The 20,209-nt window shown below is 33.7% G+C and overlaps 2 protein-coding genes across 3 annotated transcripts in view; one reads left to right on the forward strand and one right to left on the reverse strand.

The window, feature by feature from the left end:
* Positions 1–20,209, forward strand: part of LOC105210471 (dual specificity protein phosphatase 19) — a 117,044-nt gene that overhangs the window by 18,254 nt on the left and 78,581 nt on the right. The window lies entirely within an intron of this gene.
* The window catches only part of LOC105210472 (breast cancer anti-estrogen resistance protein 1), a 102,357-nt gene that overhangs the window by 16,921 nt on the left and 65,227 nt on the right, over positions 1–20,209 (reverse strand). For both annotated transcript variants that reach the window (XM_029039184.2, XM_011181467.3), the window contains exons 2-3: positions 9,008–9,151; positions 2,713–3,039 (exon numbers count right to left, since the gene is read on the reverse strand). In XM_029039184.2, coding sequence (XP_028895017.2) covers positions 2,713–3,039; positions 9,008–9,151 — 471 coding nt within the window. The remainder of the gene's footprint in view (positions 1–2,712; positions 3,040–9,007; positions 9,152–20,209) is intronic.

A 20,209-nucleotide genomic window follows, 5' to 3' on the forward strand; every position in this document is an offset into this window, starting at 1 on the left:
AATTTCTGAACACCTAAGACGAATGAATAATTAAAAAAAAAAAAAAACGAAAATTCCCGTTATTTTTTGAACACACCTCGTAGATTGAGGTTAATGAAATCAAAAATTTTCGTATTAAAAAGCATTTTACGACTCTATCAAACTACAATTTGTGTAAATCTTCTGAAATTTCAAGTTGAAATGTAATGATTCAATGCTATATTTTCCAAATATTTTTTTGTAAGAAACTCTAAAAAAAAAGCATTGCTTTGAGAAAATAAATTCAAAATCTCCGCAAATTTCTTCAACAATATGTCTAAATTACTTCCGTACCCCTATTTTATGAAATGATTACTGAGATTTGTCAAATCATTTTGAGTTTTTAATTTTTAAAGTGAGGTATATTTTTATCAAGAAAAAACATTTTTTTGTTCAAAACAATTTCTTTCAAAGATACTACAATTTTGATTAAATGGACCATCTTAACGGGATAAATTATACCCTTTGTCATTTTTAAATCGTTTTTTAGTTGATAGGTGAGTTTCAGAGGTTGAAAACAAGGGTATTTTAACAATATCAACTCTCTTGACGTCTAAAAAAACTCCTGCTGTGGACAGCATAACTCATAGTTGGTTCATCTAAAATCAATAAACCAAAAATATTTCGGTAGTAAATGGATAAATCTCGATATGTATCGAAGAAAACAATTAAATTTTGAGTTTTTGACACATGACTAATTTTTTTGCCAAATATTCGACATATATTGTCTTTTAAAATAGTTGTAATAAAAATATAAAAAATGCTTCGTTCGTAACTTTTCGAGAAATCTTGTCCACCGACTTAAAAAAAATATTTTAGAGAAAAACTTCCGCCGTTTTTTTAATTTAAGACTATTTTGTATAAAAACGGTTACAAAAATGTTATTCAAAATATTGGCCGTCGCTAGCTACTACTTTTGACCATCTTTCTGACAGCATGCGTATTCCGTGCAAATGTCGAGAATTCGGGTCAAAAAAGTGACATAAGTTTGGGATACAAACAGACCTCTACAAATATTTTGTTGGGTCGATGTTGACACAAATGTCCCAGATCGATATAAAATGATTTAATCGATTTAATCGACCAGTGCTTGACCCTAGAGACATTCCCGCAAATGTCGAGAATTCGGCTCAAAAAGTGACATGTTTAGTTTTGAGAATAAGTTTGAGATGCAAACAGATCTCTACAAATATTTTGTTGGGTTGATGTTGACACAAATGTCAAAGATCGATATAAAACGATTTAATCGACCAGTGCTTGACCCTAGAGTAGACCTAATAATAAGAATTTTTTTTCAAATTTATAGAATTTTGAAACTCACCTAGCACCTAAAAGCAATCTTAAATATTTCTTCAAAGATTTGATACTTAAATTGATTACATAGAGGATTATTATAATAAGTGTTCTTCGAAATGGGGCACACCTAGTGTAATTGCCTAAAAAAAGGTGATTTTTGGGAATTTTTATTAAAAAAAAAATACTTTATCAATTATTTCAAAATTTTAAGAATATATTTATACATGTTTCAAGAATATGCAGTGAAATTTTTGAAAAAAAAAATTAAATATTTTTTAAGTTATACTCGATCTCCAACGGCCCGAAAAAAGGTCCTTCACTGCTGCAGTGATTCCGGCCTTCTCCGTGGATGAAATGTAAAAAAAAAAATTCTCGCTAAACTAGATAATATTGTCTGTACAATAACCTACGATTAAAAAAAATTAAAAATTGACAATATGGCGGCGTTTTAAAAAAAAAATAGTCGAATTGTACCCAAAATTTTGGTCGTTTTTGGCCTGCCAAAATTCGATTTTTTGATCAGATCAAAAACGGAGAACTATATATAGAACATGTAAAAAAAACAGATAGTGATCAGATCATTTATTTTTAAGTAATCACTGCAGCAAATTCGGAAAATGCTGTTTCGAGAAAAACGCATTTAAAGATAAAATGATAGTTTTCACTGTTACCGAGCGGCTGCTCTTTAAATTGCTATAACTCAAAAACTATTTGAGATATTGATTTGAAATTTTAATATGTTATTTTTAAAGGTATAATTTCACACTAGGTGTGCCCTATAACAAGTAGAATCATTTTTGGCAGGTTAGACCGACTTTTGAGTTCAAAACTAGTTGTTGATGAAGAGTTTTGATAACCTAAAATTATATTTAATCCCATTATTTAAATAAATGCTCTCCTAAATATATAACAAAGCAAGAAAGTAGTAAATTTTCCAAATTAGTATTTTCTAACCACACTTTTTGGATATTTTTTTACATGAAATACCAGAAACATTATACAAATATTACTAAAAGCATATAAGAAGAACTTAAAAGCAAAAATAATGTTGACAAAAGTGTCTAAATTTCATTCTAAATAACAAGCGCATGGAAAATTATGATATTTGTACTTATAACGTACTATAACTGAAGTCCCTTGGCAGCTCCACAATAAAAATGTCATTTATTGAAGGCTTAAATGAGATCTTAACCGCTCACTCGTAGTGAAAAACTCCCACAATTGTGCAATATGAATCCAAATTTAGAGTTTGCATAAAGCACTTCATTAACACAACAGACGAATTTCCGCTGTACACGTCCTTGCTGTGCCTTATTTGCATGCATTCACGCCTTACCCAAAACACACACACATCCAAAATATATATGTATGTACACTAAAGCTTAGCCTCCAGCTTACCTTATTCGGCGACACATGCCAGGAGCGTCGTGTGCCCTGTCGCTGTTGCTGTGTCAGGAGGTGTGTCTGTTGATTGTCGCGCAGTCCGACACCGTTGTGGGCGTTCGCATGGCTGCTGGCATGATGATGATGACTACTGCTGCCGCTGCTGCTGATCGTGCCACCGCTGCTGTTTATGGACAAATGATCATAGCAAGCGGTTGAGTTGCTGTTCAAGGTGACCAGGCTGGGTGCCAACGAGGGACAGGGTGAGGGCGGTGGCGACAGCGAATAACAACCGGAATCGTATGAGTTTAATATGCGTAGCCGATTGCCGGGACAGAGGCCCTGAAATGTACAAAAGGAGAATGATTGTATAAATAACTGTTCATAATTGCTATTTAATTCGTACAACAACAATTAAGTAACTAGCTCAAATCAATGGCGTAAAGTTAATTGTGTTCCATTGCCTTTTTTTGTTTGCTTAAATGGCCTCAATTGCTTTGTTCACTTGCTGCGCATTGTTAGAAAATTGCCAACAATTATTTGATAGATTTGCGAAATTAATATGAAATATATATTTGAATTGATAAATTGTTGCAATATTGAACAATTATATTGAATCGTGGCACAATCAACCACACGACAATACAAAAGTAAATGGCGGGCATAAACGTCAACCGCCAAGCCAATGTGCAAACGTTGAATTATTATATTGCAATTAATGAGCCATATACATATGTATTTGTTTGTGTGTTCATGTGATTTAGTTGTAGGTAGCTGTTTGCACATGTTAGTGTGCCCCAGTTGCACAGCATTCAGATTTTTATACCATATGAACCCTGAGAGAATTTTTTCATAAATTTTTCATAAATTTGTAAATAACTTTCAAATGACCATAGAATAACCACTAACTTCAATTAAATGGTCTTTAATATGCGCTAAGGTCCATGTCTCTTTATCTTCTCACTATTTTCATTTTTTTTTATTTAATTTAGTGTCTTTTGAGAACCCCTGACTTTTACTTTCGACTTCGGTGCTCCTGATTATGTTTACTTTTGTTTAGACTTTTTTCGCTGTTTCTAGAGATCTTGTTCTTATTTTTGTCCTGCGGAGCAACTTAACAGTTATTTTCATCGCATTGAAGGTGGAGGAAAATGTTCCTGATGATACAATCGCATCGTCGTTATAAGGTTTATGGTTTGAATGGCTTCAATCTGGACTTAGTTTAGTTTTTTTCCGATAATATACAATGTAACTAAGTATTTGCTAGCACTCTAACTAAGTATTCAAGTTCACATTAAAATTTATCGATCTAATCTCGGCATACTTCATTCTTTTCAGTGCTGCTCTACAATTTTCTCCAGTTTTTGCTTTAAAATTTTTCTTTTAAGAAGAATATTCGTCGATGCAACATGGGAAAGTAAAGGGAACTGCTTTTGCGATTGGTTACATTTTTTTCCAGAAGAATTCAAAGTAAAGAAGAAAATCTACGAACTCTTATACACTTTCTTCATTATGTTAAAATCTCTGATAGCGAGCGAGCGCGAAATTATCTATTTACATTATAAAGTCCTAAACCATTGCCTTAAGGGCCTATTTTTGGGTTTTTGTGAATTTTTTTAAAGAAAGTACTCGATCGAATCTCTCGAAGTTTTTTGGGCATACCAAGGTATATTTTCGCCTAAATTTCAATTTTTTTACAAAAATATTAAAAAATAACGGTTAAAAAGGTTGTTAAAATTGATTTCCTATATTTTGAAAAATTAACAAAATGGCGTAGTTCTGAAAAAAAATGGTCTTTTATAAGTGTCAATTTTCCACTAATCAAATCGTAGGTCATATAAATAAATATAGTAAATATAATAAAGCATACTCAGTTTAAATTTTAAGTCGATCGGTCAATTTCTCGTTGAGTTATGATGTCAGCAATTCTAAAAAATGTCGTTTCGAGAAAAACGCGTTTAAAGTTTCGACTATAGCAGCTTATGTATACCTGCGAGGAGTTGCTCTTTAGAACGCTTCCTTTCAAAAACTATTCAAGATACGACCTTACCGCTTTCACAGGATATTTTTGAAAGTATGAAGAAACAAAGAAAACGATTTTTTGAAAGTGTCACACAGGTATAGCCTCTTAATCTTTCGAAATAGTATTCCCTGAAAGAAATTGATCCCTAATTGATAGGTGGAGGTTTCATCCGGATTACAGTGATTTTTATGTGCCGTCTTCATTCATTTTATCCATTTAAATTGTTAAAACCAATAAAGAATTATTGAAAATAATAAAAATTTGAGGCAAAAAAAGTTATATGAAGCACTCCGACTTTCTTCATCACCCAAGATTGCTTCCAACTATAATAATTTCTAAGAAATTGAAACCGTGAATTCCTATATTCTTTCAGACCACTGCTCAATTATCACTTTAATCTCTCCTCAAAGTTTGAAATTTGTTCTTCGTGTCTTTTTCCTACAGGGCAGCTTTCGATTTTCCGAATATTTACTTCAACTGCTTTACTTATTTATTTTTATTTTGTTGTTGTTGTTGTTTTGTTGTAATGCGTGGCAGCATTGCAAATATGTGCAAATTTATGCTACATTGAGGCATGCATTTTTTATTGTTGTTGTTGCGGTTTTAGTTGCGGCAGTGATGCTACAAATGTTGTTGATTGCTCCAAATTCGCAACAAGCGAGCAACAAGCCAACCCACCGAGCTGTCAACAAGTAAGCGCACAACATATGTTGCCAATAAAAGCCAATAGCAACAACAACCGCAACAACAATATAGCCGCAGACACGCCAACATGTGTGCAACAATAATGCTTTTGCCGGCGCCTTTGTTTTTAGGTTTAGTAGCAGCATACGTATGTGCATACTAATGCCGTTATAGTGGCAGTTGTTGTTGCTGCTATATAGTTGTTGTAATTGACTTTTGGGTTAATTGTTTCTATTAGAGTGTGTAGTGTTGGCTTTTTAATTAAAGTTTTCCAATTTTTATTGCCGCCAGCGTGTTTTTGTTGTAATGCATCAATGAACGTGTTGTTGTACACTTTCAGTTTTTTGTTGTTGTTACTGTTTTCTCGCATTACTTGACAAACTGTTTTGCTGGCCAATCATTCACGCGAAACATTTACGCTGATTATTTCACCGCTGACAAGTGGTTTCTGCGCCGCTTTGACGCAAAGCCGCCGCCACCGCCAGCCAGGAGAGTCGCTTGGCGCCGACAACTTAGTGGCTGCAGTTGCTTGTGCTTTGTTGTTGCTTGCTTTGTGGCATGTGGCGCATTTAAACGGTGCTTAATTAAATTGTTAGCAACAACACCAACACACACTCACCACGTAAACACTGTGACGCAGCGAAATCAATGCCCGAGTGTATTAAATTAAAATAAATTAACGTTTGGACTGCCAGCTTGACACCAGCCAGCCATAAATATCAATTCAAAACGATTTTTGGCAGTGAATTGATTATTTGTGCAATAGACACTCAAGGTTGCCGCGCTACTGTCAAATAGTGCATTGACAGGCAGATATATGTACTATATGTATGTATTTATATATTTTTGTTGGTTTTGTGAGAACTGATATGATTTTTTTACAACTGAGGACTTTGTACTCAGTCTGAGAAATTCAAGATTTTGTAAGAAGAAACCTCTGCTGGATGTTTAACCTGATATTGTTCGATAAATGTAGACACCTACAAGTTTTTCCTACCCAGAGATGCATTCGACGATATGCTGAGTGTCGACTGTTAACAGAAGAAAGTTGTATGTTATTGGTTAGAACAGCTATCAAGCCCAGATTGCTCTATTTACATACCACTCGAAAGGGAAATCACAATTTTTTTCGAAATGTCGTTTTCGAGATATTCCCACTTAACGGTATTGATGTCATGGTTCTGATTGTTGGAGTAAGGTTTGGTTGGGTTAGTCTGGCAGGCCGTAATGTCACGTATAGACCAGTGTTGGCCCTTAGCTACTCCAGATGGAGTTCAGTTACATGGTGTAGTCAGACGAGTACTCTTCCTCATTCTCATAGGATGCCAACACTTATTGCGCATTTGAAAGGGTTATTTGGCCTCTTCATGGAATTCTCTTCTTCCAGTTTTGACGCCTTACCTAGCTACTGCAGGACAAGAGCAAAAGAGATGCTCCATGTTTGGCCTGGTGATTTATTTTTGAGGTTTCCTGCAATCCTCGCGATCTGTCAACCCCATCATATAGGGATGTGCCGCCACAAGAGCGTGACCTGTGATCATATCAACCATGTTCCTACCTCTTTCTATCGAGCACTGGTAGGAATTTCGTGTACATTTGATCTACCGCTTTACACATAACTTTTATAAGCTTTGTATAAGCTTTTCTCACTTTTCTAATACCCTGTTCCCATTAATTTAATCATTACATAATCAACAGACTCGACAGATGTTGCTACTCATAAGATACAAAGTTCCTAGAGTTTAACAACCGCTAATAAAAAGACAGCGGCTACGCTGGATAGGTCATGTTGTTCGAATGGAAGAAAGTGCTCCAGCTCTGAAAGTATTCGATGCAGTACCCGCTGGTGGAAGCCGAGGAAGAGGGAGACCTCCACTCCGATGGACGGACCAAGTGGAGAGGGACCTGGCTTCGCTTGGTATAACCATTTGGCGCCAAACTGCCAGAAGGAGGGATACGTGGCGCGCTGTTTTGGACTCGGCTATAACCGCGTAAGCGGTGTCTACGCCAGTCAAGAAGAAGAAGAAGAGTTTTCAACCACGGGCTTCCTTTCAACTAAAATTCAGTCCATCTTATGGATCATAAGTAAGATCTAAAGTTTGGAAAGCAGAGAACGTCAATATGACTAAGTGATAATCAAATTTTGTTATCGTAGCGACATAAATCATTTCATGAACTAAGTTTTAGTCTCCTCGGAGTGTTGAGGTTATCAGAACATTATCATCGTAGAATGTCGAATTCAATCCCCCTGAGTGTCACGGGAGTTTTTGAAGCTAAAATACAGCAGTTGTGATCGCTTGTGAGGGTAACTACCGCCCACCAAACTGTATTAGTTTTATGCAATCCGATGTTATAAAAATACGTACTCATAGAAAGCCAAGCTTTGGCTAAATTATGGTTCAGACATTTTTGGGTATGTTTATGTAACTCGCAACTTCCTCTTTTAGTTGTCAAAGTACTTCCTTAGTGTGTTTTTTAAAACTAGATTAACCTAGCCTTCAAATCTTATAATTTATAATGAGGTTGTTAATTTTTAGAGTATAACTTGAGTGGTGACTTCACGTGGTGGTTACTAAAAAAAGCTTTGTTATAACACTCAAATAAGAAACCGTTCAAAGGTCCTTAATTGATGTAAATACCGGATTTAAGAGGTTATAAAATGTATTTCCGGATTAAGGGCTCTTACTCTCTCTCAGTTGAATATTTATTTTTATACATATTACATACGCATGCATTCCCATAAACTGACATATCTCAAAGTGCTTGTCAGAAAATTAACACCACAGTAACCCCTTCAACTTTATTCTAAAGTACTTACATACCTCTAGGCAAAACATGCATCCATCCAACAACAACAACAACTGCTGTAAATTGAATGTCAAACAATATGCAGAATCCCAGAAAAAAAAGAACTTTTGAAATGTTCTGCAATTTGCGTGCAATTAAAAACTAAATTCCACTGCGTGACAAGCAAGCGCCCCGTAGCAGCTCACCAGAGACAACCGCAGCAAGTACAAAGTTACACCACAGCGCTACAACACTTGCAACAAGTTGAATATCTGTCCATCTCCCTGTGCAATTGTGTTGGCACTTTACACTTCTGCGGCTATGGCTGCCACCGCAGCTACTTTGTAATTATCCCTGCACTAAAAATAGCAGCAAATCTAAAATGCTGTGAAATTAAAGTGCCGGTCCGAAAACAACAGCAACTGCTCCCCCTCTAGGCTATCTTGCTAATAGTGCTGTTACTTGAAACGCACAGTTGAAGAGCGAAGAGCAGCAGCAGAGATGAGCCTGAGATCTGTGCGAATGCTTTGCTGATGCATAGATTAAGTAATTTTGCATATTTTATTAATAACAAAGCTGTCACTCAGCCAATCAGACAGTGAGTCCTGCAGTCATTCATTCCGCTTTGCGCTCTTACGCACGAAAATAGTTTCGGCCACTTGTAGCAACGCTCTGTGTTCTCTAGTTGTTCTTATTGTTCTAAATACTTCTGCCTTTACCCTCAGCCAATTTAGGCATTACAAATGGTTTGCTGATAAAAATCTGACAATCTTGTTAATTTGCTTTCGGTGTTGGTTGCGCCGAAAAAATACTTACCTCGCGTCCACGCAAACAGCAGAGCCACCAACCCTTCAGACCGTCTGTGTCCTGTTCTATGACTGTGAGGACATCGCCTTTCTTGAAGGCCAACTCATCGGGCGAATCGGCAATGTTGTCATAGATGGCTTTCGCATAAAGTTTCTGGAATTGAGAATGAGAAATAGAATTTAGATAATAGTTCGACTTAAAAATGACTATATATTATTATATATCTTTTATGATAAGAAGTACGACTAGTTGTTGTAGAGGTGGACTTTAATTATTTGCAACCTCAATGTTTAATTGAGATTTCAAACTCGAGTTCTCGAGGTTCTATAGGTCGTTTAAGGGAATTATAATAAATTTTTCTTTGGTAAACTCATCGTTTATGATTCATCGTAACCAATAAGCTTAAGTTTTTGATAAGGGTTCAAATGCTGTAAAAGTTCATAAGAAAAATATTTCAAAATTCATATGATCTCTCAAGATCTGGTGTTTTGAACTTCGAACCCCTAGAACAAATCTGTTGAAAATGAAAATCGTCCTTTTAAATCCAGATATTTATAGTTTCAAGTAACTCATGTATGATTTTATTTTCAAATTGTTCTTCCCATTTAGATATATGTAAGATCTAAAGATCCAATAAAACCAAATTTCATCATACAAATGAAGATATTTCAATTTACTGAATATTGTCATGTTCTCATTTTTGATAAATTAGGTTAGTTTGGTAAAAAATTATAATAATTCAGTCCATTCTGTTATGTTATTTCAAGATAAGATTATTAAAATAGAATAGTTTGCTTAAGAAGTCCGATTGTTTAGAAAGTTAGGCTTTGAAATATGTCTGATTTGGTAGTAGCCTTCGAAGAATTTCTGATAAAACCTCTTAACCATAGCGTCATTAAGGCTTATTTCCAATCTAAAACAAGAAAACCTAAAGAGAGCTAATAAAGGGAGATGAAATAGGGAACTGAGCTTAATTTTGGTTTTGAAGTTCGTATAACCTCAGGTAATCAGTTCTTAATGCGAGGGATATTGTGTTAGATGTGTTACATGATTTTTTCGTGGATATTGTTCAATTGCTCTATATCTGTAGAGGGGCTACTAAGATCTGTGAACTTGGTTATATTATTACAAGGTCATTTTGTTACCTTTAATTACGCGACTCGCTGATTTCCAAAGAACTCAAACTCAAATTAGTAGGGATCCAACTAAATCTCGAATTTACTGTTAGTAATATACTTATTTTGAGTTTAGCATTTCTGTTTCAAAATTTAGTCTCTCTATCCCTATCGACAAACTAAAATACCTACGCATGTTCCCAAACTGCACTCCACTACCTGACCTTCGCCGACAAACAAGATTAGATTTTGCATTTTTGTCGATTTTTTATATTTTTTGTTTTTGTTTTTGCTTTTCGTATTAAACAACCTACATGTGTTTTGTCTTACGCTTTCCGACATCTCCTCCAACTTTTCGCAATAAAACTGTGTGCACTCGGCGGTTTTTGTGACTTAATTAAAAGGTAGAAATTCCAGGAATCCAAACAAGTTTGCATGAAATCTGAACAGATAAAAATGTTCAGAGCACAATAATGGATTATAATAATGCCAAGAGCTTGGCTCTAACGCCACGCAGTGTATGTACTCTACCCTTGTATGTAAGTCATCATGCTGACTGTGGAGTTAGCGCCGAAATTGTGTGGCGTCAACTACTGCAGAATATGAATGAATGAATGAATAAATTGAATGAATTTGTCGTTGTGTTGTTGTTGCTTACTCAATACTCGCTCGTATCTGACAATTTACGCTTGGCATTTCCTGTTTATCTTTAAGCCTTTTTACGATTTACTTATAGAAGCACAGTTAGATATTGGTTTAATATTTATGTTTAGGTATTTCTGTGTGTATGAGTGTTTGTGGCTCTAAGGTGTGTTTGAACATTTCTAAATTTACTGATCTTAGTATATATGTTTGTATACGAATTTTCTCCGAATCCAATAAAACACCGCTGCGCCTCTTGGGGCTTGCCCTGTGACTGTGCACTAACTGTAGCTATGTTTTTAGACACTAGAAGCCTGGGACTTACTTCTTCTTGTTTTTATGACTTCACGTTTTCCTTTAGAAACTTGTTCATTTTTCAAATTTTTCTTTATCATTTTTAAACAATTTGTTTTTGTTTTCTTTATTTTTTATAACCTTTTATTTGATTTGTATTCGACATAAAACTCGCACCATTTGCATTGTTTTTAGAAAAGAAACCAAAAAAAAAATCGAAAAAACCGCACTTGAAAGCCAAGTGTCAAGAGCTGGCTGTAAGAAAACCACTTAAGACCACAGTGCGGCGCGGCGCATGACACCACACACTTTCGTAACAAAAGTAAACAATTTTCTCTAATTTTATTTTTTCTAATGTAAATTTCAAAAAGGCGGAAAATCGCTTTTGTCTTACACTAAAAGCCTGCGTCTAATTTGTCTAAGTCTGCACTTAATTTGGCTTTTGTGAAGTGTGGCGTGAGAGTGACTCCACAAATGCGTGTCTCATGCAACATAAGTGCATACGCTACATAGCTCAAATGCTAATTGAAAATGTCAATATATCAATATGTCTAACGGTTGAACCGTTTTGTGCGCTGACCTGTGTAACGGTTGGGTGGTATATGGTTGGGGTCTCTAATTGTTTGCTGCGCTTGCGCAAACTCTTTTGTACTCGCTCGTCGCGCATTTGCTTTGCGGCGAAATTGTAAATAGTGTTTCGGGTGAAAATTCGACATCTCATGCTTCTCAAATGTGGTGTGAAATTGTTTGTTGTTTGTGATTTGTTTGTTTTGCACTCGTTAGTTGGCGGGAAATATTTACTTGGGTAAATAAGCATATAGTTTTAGCGTTTAAATGCATATATTTTTTATGCTTTGTAAAGTCATAAATTCCTTAGAATATCTTACAGGCAATATATTTACATTTATTTAAATACAGTGTTGTGCAGCAAAGTAGAAACATTTGTATTAAAAAAGCGAATTTTAAAATTTGTGTTTAAATTTTCTTGTAAAATTGCACAAAAACGCTTGTTCCATAACTTAGAGACGTTCTCAGATATTTTAAAAATATTATTAATCTTATCAAAACATATATCTTTATAAAACATACATATATCTATCTAAAAGTTTGGAATTTGGTTTCTTTTTATGCTTAACACAAAGTTTATTTGTAAAAGAGAGTTAGAACAAGTATTTTTTATATTTTACAAAAATTTGTTTTATTTTTATTTTATTATAAATTATTTAAAAAAATGTTAAATTAATTTTTAAAGGATTCTACATTCATATACAAGAGCATTTAGATATAATTTTCTGTAATAAAAATACTCTTCACTCAATTATCCTCACTAAGTTCCTTTAGAATAGCCAATCTTTCTCTAAATTCCTACTTTACTTTTTTTTTGCAATTAATTACCACTTTAATAAAATTAAAATATTTTTAACCCTTGTGTTGCCACCCAAACAAAAATCACACTGTCTGTCGTCCAGGGTACCCGGGTACCCGTACGCAAATTCGTGCGTATAAGTGCGTTATACGTAAAAATAATTGAGTGCATTCTATCAGGATCTATTCAGACACCTTCATAGTCCTAAATCAGGAATAAAACACGCGCTGCTCTAACGTAAATTTCTCGATTCTGCGAAGGACAGTTCCGTGGAATTCGAGTGGTGGGGACCTGTTCTCTGAATTGGTTTGCACTTCAGAATATTACTCCTTTTAGATATAAAATAAAATTATAATCATAATGTATTACACGAAGTGTGTCGGGGTACCCGGATGGCTGAAACGTGTTCTTATTTTCAAATGTAACGTTTCTAAAGTTAGAAAAAAATTTAAGCTATGTATAATGGACAATTCGCTAGATAATCGATTAAACCATAGGGATCCAAGAGGATGTTAGCCTATCTTTTTTAGAAAAAATATTATTCAACAAAATACACTCCGGTGGGTACCCGGGTGGCAACACAAGGGTTAAACATTATATATGTTTTTAGCATTGCCTGTAGCACCCTAAATGTAGGCAACAATATTTTGCATACCATTTTAAGCACTTAATGTGCAATATTACTGCCTTTTTTGAAAAATTGCAGATTGTTTAATAATTATTCCTATTTTTAAATGTTTCTTTTTTATTTAATTTTATCTATAGTTTAAGCTTTTTATTTTGCCTTTACGCCAAAATGTAGGCAACAAATTTAATGTCATACTATTTTTCAGCCACTTTTTCGGTATACTGTGTACTTGGATACCTATGCCTACTCATTTTCAAACTTTTGGCATTTCACAAAGCAAATATAATTGCTATAGTTTTCAAAATTTTATATTTTTTAATACAAAAACAATATTCAAAATTTTATTGCAGCGATCGCTTCTGATTTGTTGCACAAAACTGTATGTTGTAAGCATAAGCTCCCGTAAATATACATAAAAGTTTCATGGACTTTGCAGAAATTAGTTAAAGTAGCTTATTGCAATTTGTAAATACATAATTTTTTATTATTTTTTAGGGATGTATTTGGGTCATAATAATATTTTTTTCTTGCTAAATTATGCAACTTAAAATTATTTACAATTGGCATTGAGTAGCTAATTGCACTTTTAAACACTTAACACTTAATTCCTCATTAAATTTTATGACTCAATAATATATTTTTATTATTTGGTAGTAAAAAATCAATATACCGGGACATGGGTATATACATCTTTTACTACCAAATATTGAAAATATATTATTGAGTCTTAATGAAACAATCGAAGAATTAGCAACACTTTAAGGTTCTGTAAATACTTTTTCAAGCAAAACTTTTTTAACTCTAATAGTTTGCTATAACTCACCTCCAACATAACTGTACAGTTATTTTGGTACTCAAAAATAATTACAACAGTAAAAAAAAAGCATTACGTTCTAACAACAACAACCGTGACTGGCTACTGACTACTTGCGCGCTCGTCATGTAAATCTTCACTTATTTCATATTCATATTCATATTCACATTTTGATGGTCAAATGGCGTACGTGAAGAAAAAATTATGAAAATTAAAGTAAAAAAAAAATAAAGATATAAAATAAAAAATTAAGTGGGAAATAAAAACTATCGAGTGCAAAACTTTCTGCCGAAAGGTTATTAACCAACAGCGTAGAAAGAAGAAATCAGCAAAAAAGCACAACGCTCATTAAAAACGCTTAAAAAAAAGTGAGGTTAATGAAAAGGTGGGAAAGCAAAAAAGATAAAAATACTGAATATTCAAAATAACTTCATATACTTGCGTACACACAATAAATAAACGCAAGTTAACGCTTAATGAACACTTTTACAGAATATGCTGAGTGAGCTACAGAAAGAAGCCGAGCAAAAAACCCAGCCATCATTACCCAGCTTGGGCTCTAAAAGTATCAGCTTACCAAATTGCGCCATAACGCAGTTGCCGGCAGAGGGTGTAAAGGGGGGTTATGTACGAGGCGGTCTCCACTTTTACATGGCGAAAAGCGAAATATGATGAATCACATTGAACTAAAGTGTTGGCACTTTGTGTTATTTAAATATTGTCATAACCTGTTGATTGAGGTGTTACAAAGCCGGTGAGTAGTTAATGCATGCCTTTTCTCTCAGAAAAGAGTAATAAAGCAAGTGTGCTTAGTGGCCCTTTGATCAGGAAGCTGCTTAAAGCATGAATGGCATTCTGTTAATGAACTTGCAGCTACTGAGGATTTAATGTCCTCTTGCTTTGGATGGCTACTGTGTTTTTGTAAAGGAAGTGTTGAAGATACTTCGGAAGAGTTGTGAAAGAGATTGCTTTGTACTCTTCCTTCTTCTTATGTTTAAGTCATTAGACTATGCATATTTTTTGTTTGCACTAACTTCTATATACTTCTCTTTTCTCATCTTATTTATAAAACAAAGTTTACTGCGGTACTTCTTGGCTCTTTGGAGAGTTTAAGATCAACATTTATTTCGAAACTAACAGTTTAGATATTAGCAGATATCTAGTTAGTTTTTAATAAATCTGACAACATCATTTAAAGGGTTTTTATTCATGCTAAAATTTTCACTTTTCAAAAAAAATTAAAAATTATTAGGTGGCAACGCCTCAAAAAAAAAATTTTTTTATTATAAATAAATGTGACAACATTTTTCCAACCTTATTGGGGGTTCTATAAAGATTAAATTTTTTAATATCTTATTATATGCACGTCCGAAAAATTATTCGGAAAAATAATTTGAAAAGTATTCTAATTATTATTGTTTTTCTTAAATTTTTGTTAAAAATTTTACAAAAGTCATGCGCTTTGTGTATTTATTGTTATATCTCACCCCACTCACATCCGCTCAACTTTCAAATAATGCATCGTTTACATTTTTACGTGTTAAAATACATATAAGTACAGTCATACAATTACATAGTATGTCACTAGAGACCCTCATTTAAACACTTTCAAAACACTTTGCACTTTGTATGTCAGTCGACTATTAACGACTTTTAAAACAAAGAGCTTTTTCAAATTTGCATACAAAGAAGTCTGATCACGTTACTAGGTGTCGCCTGCGATATTCGATAAAATAATTGATTAACGCGCAATAGATGATTAATTTGCATTGTTTTTGTAATAACGAAGAACACCTGTTGTAAAGAGAAAAAAATTTGCGAAAATAATATACACTTCAATATTCGTTTTTGCTGAATATAATTACGAGGCTTTTGGTTTGATTTCAAGTGAGGACTGTTAGAGTATTAACTAGTTTAAGAGTAAATGTTTCGAGATCTCACAATAGATTTCAAACAGAGATGCTAACTGTCAAAGTATAAAAAGTGTTTAAAATAGATTAATTTTGGTTAAATCTGACTATACTTAAGGGTACAATTTGCGGATGAAATAAGCTTAAAACCGAATTAACAAGTTTCTACTGTGATTCAAAGCGATCTAACAAGAGTACAAGAGTACAAAACTCTAGGAAGATATAGAATAAAATAGGAATAGGAAGATATAAAAAACCGTTATGTAGATCTTTTGGTTTTATATAAATATAATTATTACTATTCACTCTCGAAATTCAGAATATTTTGCGAAAATTTAAGGCTTTTTTGCTCAACATTTGTATAAAAACGGTTACAAATGTCGATGAGCCTCAGCCGCACTTTTCTTGGAATTAAAAAAGAAAAGCAAAATTTTCCGCAAATGTCGAGAATTCTACTCAAAAAGTGACATTTTCAGTTGAGAATAAGTTTGGGATGCAAACAGATCTATGCAAATATTTTGTTGGGTTAATGTTGACATAAAACGATTTTATCGATTTTATCGACCAGTGCTTGACCCTAGAGACATCTATTGGAAAACGACGGAAGCAAAGTTGTAGACCTAATAGAAGATATTAGTTGAAGAATGCATGTTCTGGTGCTCTTTATCTTTTTACGAAAAATGTCAATATTTCCTTAAATTAATTTCAATTCAAAATTAAAAAAAATATTATTTGTTGCTAAAAACGCTTATTATATATTATAAATGACCTTCACTTGATTACTGATAACCTTAGAACATATTCGTTTCTAGAACCCCCTTAAATGCATCATATAACGTATATGTAAAAAATTACATTTTGTTTTTAAAGAAACCTATGCAAATATTTGTTTTCAGTCTCGCACATTAACCCAAACACAATTATGAGCTTACTTACATGAGAAACATATGTACAGACATACATCAAGTGAGTACAATGACTCGTTAGTACGTGATCTTTAGACGAAATTCATAAAAGTATGTATATTTTTCTTAATCTAAAATGTCATACGAACGACATTGTGCTGGCTCAAGTTCACAAGTCATTTATTTAGCTTGTTTAAACAGATAAAGTACAAAGTGATATAAATCATCTTTGTAAAATTTTCATGCCAACAAAGTGAGTGACAAATTTGTTCATGAGAATTGCAACAGACTTAATATTTCTAGTATTTTAGGTTAATGCAATTAAGGCTAATAAAATAAAAATTCCGAATTTTTACCGTCTTAAATTAACTAGACTAGACATAAAACCTAAGATTAATTTTTAATGAAATTTTGTAGATAAAACTTAGTGGTTACTTTGCACTTTTTGTTAGTTTTTAGTATTTTTTTCTATAGCTGTTGTTGTTGGGATTTAAAAAAATATTTGTTTTAAAATTTTGTAAACCTTTTAAACCTACGAGTTCTAGAATATTTACATATGTTAGTGCCAGTTCAAGTTCAGAATATTTTGAATGAAGCAAAGTCAAGGCAATTGAGCTCTAACTTCGATATCTTATTCAAAGTTAACCTGACTAACATAAATCATACTAGGTGAGTTCAAAAAATAACGGTAATTTTCCCAAAACATATACTATCGTTACAGTATATCCATATTCGCGAGAGCATGACTCGATGAGAGTTTTCTTATTTCCAAAAATAAAGAGAACAAGGGCCAACATTTTACAAGCATACCAGAAATCGCTGAAAGAGCTAAAGGTGATCTCACAAATCCAGTTTGAAAATTCTTTCGACGATTCGAAGAAGCGCTGGTACAAGTGCATAATATCGAATGGGGACTATTTTGAAAGCGACAACATTAATGCAAACAAATTCATCAAGATTTTTTTTCTAAAAACGAAAATTCCCGTTATTTTCTGAACACCTCTTATAGTATATACTGTACAACTTCCGTGGCATTATGAACACACTCTATCACTACAGGGTTAACAAAAAATTCAAAAGCTGATATAATTGATTCTGTTCGTAAAAATGAATGAACTGTAGTAAAACCCCAAATCGTTCTCAGAATTAGAATTCAACAAATACTCGCTCACTTTAAGTAAGCTGGAATTTTAAGTGTAGCTTTGGTCACGTAAACGGATGACTCATGCCAACTCAATTTAAGCCGATCAGTAACATAAAATCAGTACAACAATAAAAAAAAATTCCTAAAATCATCAAACGTCAAATTTGAAAAATTTCACTTCGAACAAATGAAGTTGAGAAGAGTTGAAAGATGCTTTGAGAATAAAATTAACAACCCAATCTCGAATGTAAGTAATCCATCAAAGTGTGATGCTGTGTGTAGCTACAAATCGGTGAAAGAAGCATACCAACGCGTGTGTATGAGCTGTGAACACGCAGCCGCAATCCATTAACAAAACGCTATCTCGATAAAAAAAACACTTCAAAGACCTTACCTTGCACTGGAGAGATATTTACATAGATTTACATGGAAAGATTTTTGTGATCAGAAATATGTATTTCGGTTTGATAAGTGAATCATAACCCTAATCAATGGTTCAATACTTGAACAACACACCGGAAGTGCTAACAAAGTGGCTGCAGTTCAAAAAGAGAATATAACAAAAGTGAAATGTTGAGTTTGAAATTGAAAAAAAAAATGTTTGAACATCAAATATAACAAGCGCTTAGCTGGGCTTGAGTGTGTGTAGGCGTCAATCTTGTTAACCATGTTCTTAGCCACATTTGTTGTTTACGCAAGCGCTTCTATCATTCATTATCTCTGCCCCCCTCTACAATCTACAATTATCAACATTTAAATATGAGTGCTGCTGCTGCGGCTGGCCACTTAAGCCAACTCGCACTCTTTCAAGATTAGCTTTGGCTTAGGCGCCTCTCGTTACACACCGGCATTTTTTGTTGAACCGGTTAACTGAATTCCAACGCAACGCAATGCTTTGCGTCGTGACGTCGCGGCTGCGTTGCGCACCGGATGCCAGCAAGTATGCGTCATGCGTGTTGCGTGTTGTGTATGTGTAACGAGGAGATTCCAAAGGTTCAATTTACTTATGACTCTTACGCGTTGGCTCTTGACTAATTCGTTGAATTTTACGTGAATAGTAAATGAGCTATTGACAGCAGTGCGTATGTATGTATGTATTTACTTGAGTGAATTACGATTTTTTGGAAGCTTTTTTCGAAATTCTTCAAAGATATACGTTCAGAAATAAAACCCCCTCATTGATTATGCATTAGTACAAACTTATGTTTAATATTCAAATTATTCAACACGTGGTGAAAATGTTAAATCACCCAATAAAGTGGCTCAACGCAAAAGAGTTAAGCACAATCGGCGGTGCTTTCATTAGAAGAGTGATTTGCCGCAATGCTTTCATTGAAAGCTCAGTCACGATTTTCGATTGTCAACGTGCGCTAATGAACCGCTTTGAGCGTTAAAAGTTTTGCATTAAAAGCAATCATTATTTCAGTTTTTTTATCTTTATTTTTCATTTATTTATTTTTTTGTTTATTTTTTTATTTGTTAAAACGTGCGATCTCTCTCTCTCTCGGTCGGTCTAGCAATTTTATTGCCCTCTAGCGGCGCGTGCTCGTTTACTAGCATTTCTTCACGCTTTCAAGCCTATTAATTGCATTTCATTCATTTCACTTTAGCGTTGATTAATTGCCGCTTGTCGAAATCTCGCTTGCCAATCAATATTTTCTTTGTTTTTGCAATTGCGACCGCAATTTAGCCACCGCACCTCTGTGCCAATTCGGCGGCTTCTAGTCTTTTGTGCCACAAAAGGCCTTTAACAACAAAACAAGCATACATACAGGCGTGCTAATTGATTTTCTCGCTAAATATTATTAACGAAATTGCAAAAATTGTGCGCTTATGCAACGTTGTATAGACTTTAATTTGTTTGTGCAAAGATTTCTTAGCTCGTTCTCTTGCCGCTTTTATTTTGGCTTGAAGGTCACATGCATAACTGTTTTTGTTTTTTTGCTATTTTCTTTAACTTTATCTAGGTTTTTATTGTTTGCGAACTTTGAATATTGCAATTTTTTTAAACAAGTTTGTTTATAAGTATTTTATTCATTAACAAATACATAAAAACTAAATATATTATTATCTGTTCGTGTGTATGTATGTAAACTATATCAGCTTTTCTGATATGCCAATTAAAGCATTTTGATTGATCGTTCGATATATTGAATTCTAAAAACTTGACAACATTTCGGGATCCCGAAATTTTTATATTTTTTTCGGGATCCCGAAATCGCGTTTATTGAATTATTTAAAAACACACATATAAGCTCTAGCCTTATCTAAATATTATTTTTAATTATTTATGAAAATCGGTATTTCGGGATCTGAAAATTTTCCTCACCGGCTCCTAGGGTCTTCTATAATTAATATTGTTATTTAAATTTAAATTTAAAAATCACACTTTA

Source organism: Zeugodacus cucurbitae, chromosome 4, assembly GCF_028554725.1.
Source record: "Zeugodacus cucurbitae isolate PBARC_wt_2022May chromosome 4, idZeuCucr1.2, whole genome shotgun sequence".
NCBI classification, from domain to species: Eukaryota; Metazoa; Arthropoda; class Insecta; order Diptera; family Tephritidae; genus Zeugodacus; species Zeugodacus cucurbitae.